This window comes from Orbicella franksi, chromosome 9, assembly GCF_964199315.1.
Source record: "Orbicella franksi chromosome 9, jaOrbFran1.1, whole genome shotgun sequence".
NCBI lineage: Eukaryota > Metazoa > Cnidaria > Anthozoa > Scleractinia > Merulinidae > Orbicella > Orbicella franksi.
In genome coordinates, this window is record NC_138153.1 from 8674339 (window position 1) to 8686985 (window position 12647).

The 12647-nt window shown below is 39.6% G+C and overlaps 1 protein-coding gene across 1 annotated transcript; it reads left to right on the plus strand.

Moving 5' to 3' along the window:
- Positions 1-709: 709 nt before the first annotated feature.
- Positions 710-2049, plus strand: LOC145498393 (melatonin receptor type 1A-like). Its single transcript, XM_081478321.1, has one exon. It carries the CDS (start codon positions 898-900, stop codon positions 1816-1818), a length of 921 nt encoding a protein of 306 aa, XP_081334447.1. The 5' UTR covers positions 710-897; the 3' UTR covers positions 1819-2049.
- The last annotated feature ends 10598 nt before the right edge of the window (positions 2050-12647 follow it).

The window sequence follows — 12647 nt, forward strand, 5'->3', positions numbered from 1 at the left end:
GAGTATTTGCACTACTCTTGTAATTGAAAGCAGGCAAGCCATGCACCGGGGACTAAGAAATTTTAAAGCGAGGGCAAGTTTAAGTCAACGTCAGCCTGTCAAGCGCTAGAAAATTGAAACGTTGAGGCCCCGGGTGGGAAGATTGGACTATCCGTGGTAACTTACCAAGCTCTAAGTTTGTTCTTTTTTTTTTTATAGGATCTACGCTGTTGGGTAGATGAGTCTATTGATAGACTGTACTATCAGCTCTCAACTTTACTATGATTATATTAGTGTTTTGCACATGTCTTTAAAGCGACCTGGTTTGTAGATCGGGCTAGTTGTATATTGGGCTATCGACTCTAAGTTTTTCCTGTTTTAACTGAACTTTATTCTTGTTTTTGAGAGTGACGTGGGAGACATGGAACTGTCTAAAGCCTGTTTTATGGTGATTTTAAAAACGTCGGGAAATCGTCCATCACCATTTTCGTAAATATATTGTAATATGTGTTACAGAACTTGCACTCTAATGACACGAAAGGTAAACCTCCGGGAACTGAATAATTTATATTCTTTCAATTGTTTTGTAGGTTTTAACACAATATTCCAGCAGTCTAAGAAAACTTTAAGCATTTCTTAAAAACCTGAAGTTTTTAATTTGTGTCATTTTTGAAACGTCGAAAGACTTTGGAAAGCATCCATCACCTTTTCTTTGTAAATTTTATTAACATGCCATACAAAATTTGCGCTCCATAAGTACGTCCTGTCAGCTTCACAAAGACCCTATGAGGGGGACACGCAGCTGTCTAAAGCCTGCAGTCGGACTATTAAAAGCAAATAGCGAGTATCTTTCTTGGTATTTTGCCTTGCAGAAAAGAAGCTCGGAGAATTTAATCAGTTTACACGTCTACAACTTTAATGATGATTCCACCAGAAGAAGATACAAGAAGTTTACCAGAGATTGCCATTCACACTATAATTTTGGCTCTATGTGCCATTTTTGCACTCATGGGAAACTCGCTCGTCTGCCTCGCTTTCTACCGAAACAGAAGATTACGAACTGTTACTAATGTCTACGTGCTGTCCTTGGCAGTAGCTGATATCATGGGATCCACTTTGATGCCTTTTTCCGCAGTCGCTTCTGGTTATCGAGCATGGCCGTTCAATTTCGTTTTCTGCCAATTCAGCGGTTTCACTGCTTATTTATGGGCTGCAATATCAATAAATATTTTGGCGTTGACTGCTGTTAATCGTTACATTTGTATCGTGAAACCTCACCTTTATCCTGCTCTGTTCACAAACAAGAAAACACTTTTTTCGATCCTTTTGGTTTTGCTGCTTACACTCACAGCATGTCTGACAGCCACATTCGCAACACCGATTTTGTTCCAGTGGTATCCACTTTATTTAACTTGTGAAGTAACAGGGCTGGAAATCCGGGCTGGCGTTTCCAAAAGTATAGTTGCATTTGTCGGCCTTGTGATGTCTTTAATCATATTTTGTTATGGAAGTGTCTATCACACCATAAAGCGACACAATTCTGTAGTCAATCCTTCTCTACAGGAAACCACCAGTCAAGCAACAGTAAGCCCACACGAGATTCAGGCATCTCGGGTTCTTCTGGTTACAGTTATAGGATTTGCCGTTTGCTGGATTCCCGTTACAGTTGTGCGGATTCTTAACAGAGATGCAAGTTTGGCTATACCATCACACCTGTTGTCTTTTTCCGCACTCTTTGCTGCCTTCAGTTCGTGGATCAACCCAGTCATATATGGCGTCATGAATAGAGCGATGAGGAAGGAATTTCTTAAGTTATTGCATTGTCGAAGCAAAACTTAAAGCAGATAGTTCTCCATTCTTTATGGTCATTATGGTTTGTGTGTTTTGTTTGGAAATACTCAACTCACGCGGCCGCGGCTGCGTGTAGAAAACGTATAGTATACTACTGTCAGAGAATATCTTTGTTCCTCAGTCACATAGTGATAATAAAGTCTTCCTTTTTCTTTCCTTATGGAGAGAAAACAAACATTTTTAACTTTATAACATGAGTTTATTAAGAGCGTAGGGGGGGCCGGGGGTGGGGACGAATTGTAAATAGGAAGAAACTGTCGAACTGTCGAACTGATAAACTATTGAGTTTGGTCGGGAGCAGGGTGGCCTTTGATGGAGGAGCATTCACTCTGAAGGTAGAGCAAGAAGAGCCGCCAAGCTAACGTAGTTTAAGCGCGCATGAGATCCAGGCATCTCGCGTTCGTCTAGCAACAGTTCTAGGATTTTGCGTTTGTTGGATACCCACGCCATGGTGGTCAGAAGTTTACAAACCCTCTCACCTATCTCCTTTCCGTCATTTTGGTTGTCTTTTTCCACAATATTTGCTACTTTTAGTTCGTGAATTAACCCCATTATATACGGGGTCATGAATAGAGCGACGAGGAAAGAATTTCGTAAATCACTACGTTGCCAAAGCGAGAACTCGAAATAGCTCTCGGGTTCAACTGGTACAGGTGTCTAGAAGACTGTCTTTAACGAAAACAACGGCATCACACCTGGAGTTGCATATTTATCATGAGTTTGCAAATAAATTGCAATTGTAATGTAGAAAGCCACATTAGCCTTGGCTGGTTTCCATGCGGTTTGTCGTCAATCCAGGTCGAATTGTAATTTGGAGATGTTGTTGTTTTCAGTACAGAGGTAAAACGGAGTGCCCGGAAAAAATGCGGCATTTACGGCCAGCGGCAACGGCAAAAATTGGCTTTGGTTTTTTTTTTTTTGTTTTCCTTTAACCTTAATCTAAGATTCAACAAAAGAAAAGAAGACTAAATTCCTATATATGTCTGGATTTATGAAAACCGTGCTAATTTCAACACAACCACCCTGACACTTTTCCAAGAAAATACACAGGCTTTTTCACTCGATCAACCACAGGCACTCTGTCAACACACAGCCCACTCACCCACCTTGCTTGTGTCTGGCTGGCTGGCTGCCAGCCCCTAAGACTGCAGGGCATCACTGGCCAAGGCTGTCCTGCAAAGAAAATGAGCAGTTTTAACTGAGGAATGTGCCTCTCTCTGTGACCCACCCCACCCCCCTAGGGTTAGCTCCTGGCAGCCCCGCTTGGTATCAGCGGGTAGCCAGGTCACAGGGCTATCTTCCCCCATCCTCCTTGACGGAAGCCCCCCTGGCTTTTCAAGCACCGCAAAGGCCTCCCTGCCGGCTATCGCCGGCAGGCAGGCGCGAAAGTTTTGCCCCAAATTTGACACGGTTTTCATAAATTCACACACATATATATGTATATATATATATATATATATATATATATATATATATATATATATATATATATAGATATAGATATAGATATAGATATAGATATAGATATAGATAGATAGATAGATAGATAGATAGATACATATATATCGCTGCAGTGTACAAACGGATGCAGACTGAAGACACTGAGAAGTTTAGTTTTTGTCGTTCGCTGTATACGTTAGTCTAAGCCTTTCTAGTGACTCGCGAAGGATTATCAACTCATAGAAACGGGATAATAAGTTAGACTGTATGCTGAAAAACTAATAAAAGATTGCAAATATTTGCCCCAAACCCACGCGTTGACCAATCTTGTCTACTACTCTCATTCTGGATTCATCCGGAATAGCAAAATGATTTGAATTGTTGGCTTTATATAAGCCAAATGGGAGTTTCAAGATCTAGTACACTGGGCATGCGTTTTTTTATCCCTGATTTATTCTCTATTTTTGTTATTTGAAGAAGAAACTAAAAGAAGAGAATAAATTAGGGATAAAAACCCACGCACATTGCAATAGTAATTCTTAAAACTCCGACTTGGCTTGTTTGTACAGGGTGCATAAATGTCTTTGTTACTTAAAACTATTCCCTTATGTCATGACACTGACTACACAAACTTTATTGGTGTATCGCAATATTTCGGATCAAAGCGAGACGATCAATCCACATTTCAAGTCGAAGGCATTAGTTTTACGACATTCACCAAAAAAATATAATTGCAAACTTTCTTTACTCAGCGTTCTGAGCTTTAGAACTTTCTCGATGCGAAATTGACAGTATGAATTGCTTGGATGACATCGGTAAACATCTGGGCATGTGGCGAAAATAAAATAAAAAAAATGAAAATGTCTGTACTAAGGGAGCAATCCGCCAAGACTCGACCTGGAAGTTTCTTTATTTGCGGAGAAAATTGGGTATCCGTTTAAATGTGGCATTTCAACGCAAACATTTTATCCATGCAACTGCAAGGATGTCATGCAAAGCCAAAGATACCAGAGCCCCAATACTGCACAAATTATAAGTTGACACATGATGTAACCGAATGGCCATCTTTCCTGACGCACTTACTTGGAAATTGAGTTAAGGAAGATTGAAGAAAAAAGTCGTTGTTTAGTTAGTCAGCCACTGCCGGAGACAACTCGTCGAACCCTTAGACACTTCTGCTCCTCCGATGTTTGCACAATGTGGAAAAATATTTTAACAGGTGATCATGCACCTTATGAGTTTTGTCGAACTGTTTCGACAAAGTAGAAGTGGAACAAAATCAAAAAGGTGTAGAGCTGCGTACGAGGATAGCTAGTCTGATGCCAGCGAGAAAAAAAATAGTAAGCGGAGATCAATTAAAGAAAATACAGAAAATCTTCAATCTTTGCACAAGATGTCAAATTTTGAGACATTCTATCACCTGCTCGATTATAGCTGTCTGAAGCAACGACATAAATTCGATTCGCCGTAGCATGGTGAAAACAGCAAACGAAATATAGTTAACTGTCATTACCCATTACAAAAGTCTGCTTGAAGTTGACAAGGAATGGCAAGGCGACTAGTCAAATTTGGTTCCAAAACAACAATGAACTACGCACAAACTAGTCAAATATTTACGCCCACAGTTAAATTCAAGTCAGCCAGGAGCCCTGAGTCAGCTTATATCTTTCTGAAGGTAAATTACCACCTACAAACTTTAATCGACTATAGTGTCGCGCTAGACAATCGCTGATCATCTTTGTTCCTGTGCTGTCTGGTGCGAGAAAGGAGTTACTTTTTCCCTTTCAGTATAAACAACCCAGAGACATACGACAACATCACAACCCGTGCAAAGCGACAACACTTTGTTCTCTTCTTCTGTCTCCAAGATTACGTAAGTGGTTGATACAGAAGTTTTGAAAAGATAGCTTATTAGAGATCAACTAGAATTATTTTTAAATGCAACGCCTCGCTTTAACTAACACATACAGTGTAACTGTGGAACTTAATGCAGGTAAGAAAACAAGACACCAAAAAAAAACAAGACATGAACAAAAAGATAAAAGAACCTTTATTTACCCTCGACAGTGTTTATAGCACAAAGGCTAGTGAGGCCGAGCAAACAACTGAAACAAATAATTCAAATTGAACATAACATTGTTAAGAGTCCCAACTGGCTGGAGGCAAACCAGTTGGCTATTTACAAGCGTGGCCGCGGATTTGAACTCGGGGCTACCGTAAAAAAAACCCAGGTAGTAGTCAGCGTGGGATTCGAACCCGGGACCGCTGGATTGCGAGTCCGACGCGCTGACCACTCGGCACGCTGCTTGTACTAATTCCTTGTGCCCGTTCGTCCACGGTCGCAGTTTTCGGCATTCGCTTAACGTTCATTGTAAATGCTGGTTTTTTGAGACGGATGAAGCAAATGACTGCCGTTTGTTTTCAGTTATTCCGATGAAAGTATAGAATGGCGAGTCGACACAAGTTGTAAAGCACTGGTTTCCCCTTACAGTAGACTAAGATACCTGGCGTCACACCATTCACTGAGCTGTCTCCTACTTCCAAGCCACTCGTAAGACCTACATTAGAGAGTTTACGAAACCACGACGGCAACGGCAACGGGAACGTCACTGAACAAAAGAATTAATAAGCAGTACAATGGCTGTGCGCGTGCGTTATAATACTTGGTTCATTTCTTTGCCGTCCTCTGCAGGACAGCAACGTGAAATGACCAAATTTTGCGTTGTCTGGAGAACGTGAACCACGACGGCTAATTTTTTAAATTTTTATTTCAAATTTATCGCCGTGTCCCAGATTCTGTTTCGTGATAGTTTTGACAGTGATAAACAAAGTAAATGACTTTAGAGTACCGCGAGATTCGTAGGTAAAATATGAATTCATTTTTTAATCGACGTTGTCCTCGGCGTCGCCATTGTGGTTTCGTAAACTCCCTATTGCTGAGAAAAGACGCAGGAGAGAGAACCGCGAAGCTACAGCACCAAATCGTGATCCGACGTTGATCTGCAGTCGTTGCAATCGGGCCTGCCGGTCATGCATTGGCCTCACCAGCCACGAGTGCCCCTGCAGTCGGGGTGGACCACACCCTTCATGATTTTCGTTAGCGAAGTCAAGCCATGATTCCAATAACTAATAAACGGTCTCAATAGGCGATCTGCATGATGACGTCATTTACCCACTTTAACAAGAATCCTTCAAACTTCATTTTCTAATGCTAATTTGAGACAACTGTCATCTAAATCTTATTGTTGTTTATAAATTTAAAGAGTAAAAAAACCAAAGAAACAAAATGCACCATGGTCTTTGGATGGCACGTGTGCAGCAGTCGCGAGCAATTCCTGAACTGAATTAAATATTTGCCGCTTGTGCTCTTCAGGAGTCCCCATCCTCTTTGCACTGTCGGCCTTAATCTTCTTTGTGACCTTCGCTAATATATCGAGATAGGATCAATGAAGCAACATAAATTATTTGTTAAGAAATCCACTCTAATTCGGGACCACGTTCAATACGTTTGAAATGTCGAGAACTCAGTGTCTGACACTACAAAATTGCATATCAGTCATATTCACCAAAATCATATAATTTACTGTTATGTGCTTAATTAATATTGCAAGTTGGTAAATTCTTTTTGGACAGCGTCTCCTTGTCATATCTTGTTATTTTGAGCAACTAGCAAGTCATTCCATCTTCCTTTAAATTCAAACCCATTATTTGCAATATGATAATGTATGCCCTGAATTTCAAACTTTTCCGCCGACAAATGTCCGACGCAATTGAAAGAGAACAATTTAACGAATCTTCGCTAATGCGTTCGAAAGCAGTTCTGAAACTGACACTCCTGGTTTTGGAAATCCTGTTAATCTTCCCTTAAAGAAAACGAAGCACATGACGTGTTCCCGCTACTATCATTAACGCACTCTTAGAATTGGCCAAGCAGCTCCGCAGCAGTATTTTAAATGAAGTACAACTGAATTATTATTCGCTTGGCTATCGGGCAAAATATCGCGTACATGAACCTGAATTACTCAATACTTTGCCAAATGCTGCACAGTATTCGCTTGCATTAGCAGACTCTTAACGTATTACACTGAAAATAATTAAATCGTATTCTTGGCTATTCGCAGATTGCATGCGATAGCGCGTTTTGGTCTTGAGAGGGAAATTTATCAGTTACGGAGTTTTGGTCTTAAAATGCTTTCAATTGTAGGTGTTAGACCGCAATGATTTAGAGTTTCTACTAAAACAATTGGGCTGCGTTCTCTATAAGCGATAGTCGACCTCGTTGACTATCAGTCGCTCTAGAAAACTCAGGCTCACGGCCCAAATGTTTATTAGAAAGCTGGCGTCATTCAACCTAATTAAGTCTTTGGTGTAAATTCAAGTACTTGTAAACGTAAACTGCTCGTTATCTTGAATAGAACAGCAGTGCGTTCTACAAAAGCCTCTTTATTGTATGTAACAAGCGGAATCATGAATCTTAATACAGGCTATTTAAATCAAACTTCCTCCCCGTGAGAGTTGACGTGTTGACACAAATGCGTCAGATGGTAAGATACGAGAAATTATTTCAATCCATCATTTCGTATACAATCCAATACGTAATCACGGGCGGGCGTAGGACAGCTCTTGCAAAGTTTGGCTTCGTTACTTCCTTTCACAGCTATCCTCTGAGCTGATATCCACAGAGGCCATAACTCACCCCTTCAGTGACACATCTTGAACCCTTGAGGTCTTGAAGGTAAACTTGTTTTTTGTTTTTGATGCAATATTTACCCATCAGATCAGCAAATACTTTTTACAATGCCGCAAGCTAGGGAGGCAATGAAGGTCGCTGAACGACCTGAACCGAAATTCAGCGACAGAAAGATTAATACATATTTTTGTTGTAATGAAGCTGATAACCCAGCGAATTATCGTGGATAAATACCGTTTTCGTTTCGTTTTCACCTGCTGTCATACCCACCGAAAAAAAAGCGACCACTTACGCAGCGCGGTGACCTTAGAATACACAAGAACATTACTGCCTCAAAAGACAAGAGTAAAGTTCAAACAAGGAAAAGAAGAAAGTCAATTAGCAAAGCTTGTGTCTTCTTTTTCTACGCAATTTTCCTACGATTTTCCTTTCTTCGAAAGGAAAGAATTGTAAAAAAACGGTAAATTTAAAATCAATACGATCATGTGAAGCCTTTAGGCAAAACTGAGGGCCTGGCAGTTCTTGTTTTCCTTTCAACCCACAGAACAGTACTTTTTCTCCATTTTTTCCTTTCTGCTAACGCAACTGGAAATGCTGTACTACTATTAAAAACATCGCAGTTTTATTGCTGTTTAACTGTAATTTACAAGGATATAACTTTGCTAAAACAAGAATGTTATGCAGAAACTGTCATAAAGCCGTAATAATATTCATCTGTAACTACGCGTATGTAAACAGAAAGCTATTTAGTATCTTCTTTCCAATAACGAACGAACAGCAAGTTCAAAGAATGAATTGCAAATAGGACTCTTGATTTAAAGTGTCACTTCTTTAACTTCCTTTCCATTCAATGATTTGTCTAGATGTTTCGATCACTATTTGAAAGCCTAAACATGGTGGAAAAGTCGTCACGTTGCAAATGATTGGACCTGAGTTCGTGCTATGCGAACGGTTCAAAATAAATATCCTTCTAAAATTTCCGTATTTCTTTTCCCCCCGTGTAAGCTTAAGGCGCTGTGTCATAAGTACACAAAGAACTCAGAAATATCAAAAGGAATAATTGATGATAATCAACACCCCCTCCAGGTAATTGTTTTCACGAGCTAATTGAATTCACGAGCTCGTTTTTGGGATCGCATTAAATTTGCCCCCCAAGCATTTCAATTGACTTTTTTCAAAAAATTGTTCTGATCCTGTATGTTGTAAGCCTTGGTCGTTTGTAAACAGATTAAAGAAATCCTACTCTGTTCTACATCTTTGATTAATCCAATAATATTCTCCTAAACAGAATTCTTGGTTTGCCTCTGACGTCATCAGCGTCATTTGGCGGCAGAACTTTGATAAAAGACTTTTAATTAGCCGTTCTAGCCTATTCTTCCACTCGCATTGCTGTCACATCTTTGTCGCTTGAATCTTTATAGCGATTGGCTGCAAACAGTCAATACATTTTCTGTCTTTCCAAAAAACAATCAATTTATTTTGTCTTTCCGAATAACAGTCAACCTATTTTGCGTCTTTTCTGAATAACCTGAATGGCTTCAGCTAGTGTGTGTGTCCGCAGCACATGCTTGAAGTATTACACATTAACAGACAGTAACTAGTACTGCCTTCTTCAAAATTTTCAAAATCTTTAATGACAAACTACCAGCACCTTCCTGGGTTGCCATGGCAATTAAATGCAGCTTTGTGTTGTTTGTAATATGCGATGTCTTAATGTGCTACTCTGTTTGACGACATTTGTCATTCAGTTCTGACCATGGCAGAAAAGGAGCATAAGGACCACGTTTCTACCGTCTTATGGCTTGCATTTTAGGCATGCAGCTCCTGGAAGCTAGCAGTTTACGTTTTGGGAACGTGTTGGCAATGCAAATGTTTTAAACCAATACAACTGAGATCATTAAGAAGCCCAGCTAACAGAGGGATAACCGTCAGCTATTTACCTGTTGTTTTCTATTTATTGATTTTTTTTTTCCGTTGGCGATTTTCGAGTAAAATAAAAGCAGAAACTTAAGTCCAAACTTTGAAGTGTTTTCCTTTCACTTTCGAAATGAAATAGGCGAAATCGTCGTGTAGTAGTTTTTGTTAAAAAAAGATGTGGACACTGAGGGAAATGGTCCAGCCACTGAATAATTGGACTGAAGACGCATATGTACGGTTCTAATCAAAATAAACGCTAAAACAAAACGAAACGAAATGCTCTTAATTCCTCAACACTATGCATTGTTTCACCTTACGCTTGAGAGCTTTCCTTCTGGTATTTGTAAACTATTTCACTTCAAATTGACAGTAAAACACCGTTGGTTCATCTATCCAGCAGTTTTGATTAACTCGAAACAAGCCGATATTCCTTTACAGTTAAAGAGTTCCACTAAAGAGTTATGTACACTGACAAGTGTATTGGAATGTGTAGCTTCTCAAAAATGCTCTTTTTGGGTAATAGTTTCAATACTTTGAGAGATTGATCCTCATACAAGGACAGATAGCACAAATCAAGACACCCATCACATGTAATGCAGCACAATAAACATTTGTTAAAAAATAAGACTGGGCCTCCCTTATCATTGAAGGGGCGTTGTTCCCATGAACACCCAAGTGACATTGACATAATGTTAAGGGTGTACCCGTGTGTGTGCCTCAGGAGTTTTTGCCACTCATTTTTAGACACAATCGCTTACTTTTGAACGGAGTTGACTCCTTGATTCCATGCAGATAGGCGAATGCCAACATAATTAGAAATAAAAGTTCGTTGATGTACTGAGTAGGAAATGTCATACATGCCATTTGTGTATACCAGCAACGATTATGACAATGAAAAAGTCACGTATTCCTGAAGGTAACGGGAACTTTGTTTCCGGAAAATAATGAAATCAATGACAACATCAAGCTGTTTGACTTCCTTGAACGGCATACATCCCGTGGCTTCATGCATATCTTTGATATTCGAAGATTTAAAAAAATGTATTTTAATCCTAATTTGGTGAATTTATTTGGTTTACAAGATCTGTGTTATCAATAAAGGTATTCGTTGATTTACTTTAAATACGACGGCCTTACAAGGAAACTGACTCCAAAAATACTCGCAGCTGTATCACCCATAAATGCATTCGTCTAGCAACAGTTCTAGGATTTTGCGTTTGTTGGATACCCACGCCATGGTGGTCAGAAGTTTACAAACCCTCTCACCTATCTCCTTTCCGTCATTTTGGTTGTCTTTTCCCACAACATTTGCTACTTTTAGTTCATGTATTAACCCCATTATATACGGGGTCATGAATAGAGCGACGAGGAAAGAATTTCGTAAATCACTACGTTGCCAAAGCGAGAACTCGAAATAGCTGGCGGGTTCAACTGGCACAGGTGTCTAGAAGACTGTCTTTAACGAAAACAACGGCATCACACCTTGCGTTGCATATTTATCATGAGTTTGAACTTAAATTGCAATTGTAATATGGAAAGCCACATTAGCCTTGACTGGTTTCCATGCGGTTTGTCGTCAATCCAGGTCGAATTGTAATTTGGAGATGTTGTTGTTTTCAGCACAGAGGTAAAACGGAGTACCCGGAGAAAATGCGGCATTTAAGGCCAGCGGCAACGGCAAAAATCGGCTTTGGTTTTTTTTGTTTTCCTTTAACCTTAATCTAAGATTCAACAAAAGAAAAGAAAACTAAAATCCTATTTAAAACAAATACATATATTCTCGCTGCAGTGTACAAACGGATGCAGACTGAAGACACTGAAAAGTTTAGTTTTTATCGTTCGCTGCATACGTTAGTCTAAGCCTTCTTAGTGACTCGCGAAGGATTATCAACTCATAGAATCGGGATAATAACTTGGACTGTATGCTGAAAAACTAGTAAAAGATTGCAAATATTTGCCCGAACCCCCGCGTTGACCAATCTTGTCTACTGCTCTCATTCTGGATTCATCCGGAATAGCAAAATGATTTGAATTGTTGGCCTTATATAAGCCAAATGGGAGTTTCAAGATCTAGTACAATGGGCATGCGCTTTTTATCCCTAATTTATTCTCTATTTTTGTTAATTGAAAAAGAAACTAAATGAAGAGAATAAATTTATTCTCTATTTTTGTTAATTGAAAAAGAAACTAAATGAAGAGAATAAATTAAGAATAAAAACCCATGCACTAGTAATTCTTGAAACTCTGATTTCGCTAATTTGTATAGGGTTCATAAATGCCGTTTGTTATACCTCCCAACTCAAATACGTTTTCCGAATGGAGGAGAACGTGTCACGTGCCATGGGTCAAAACTCACTAACTCCCTAGGGCGAACAAAACTCACTAACTCCCTAGGGAAAAAACAACTTGAACTTTCGACTCGCACGTGATCAGGTCGTGCACGTTGAAACGGCGCCAAATTTGTGTGCCAGTCGACCTGATTCAAAAAGCCATTGAAGTTGGGCAACGTTTCTCCCAAGAGAAGGCATTCACTATTCAAGAAAAGGGATTTATATTTCGCCAAAAACATATCAGATTAACAAAGGGGTAAATTTGAACATTCTTTGTCTTCAAGCTTTTAATTTGGCGCCAAAAACGTCAAAAATGGGTCGCCCGCGTTCGGCAACTCGCTCTTCGATCGCTGTCACCACTCGCTAGGTAGGACTGAAAATAATACTTGTGTCATTTACAAAAAAATATGCTGTTCCTCGTCAAATCAATCCCAGAATTC

What these genes read in the sequence shown, in the direction of transcription:
- LOC145498393 (XM_081478321.1), top strand. Translation starts at nt 898, where the DNA reads ATGATGATTCCACCAGAAGAAGATACAAGAAGTTTACCAGAGATTGCC.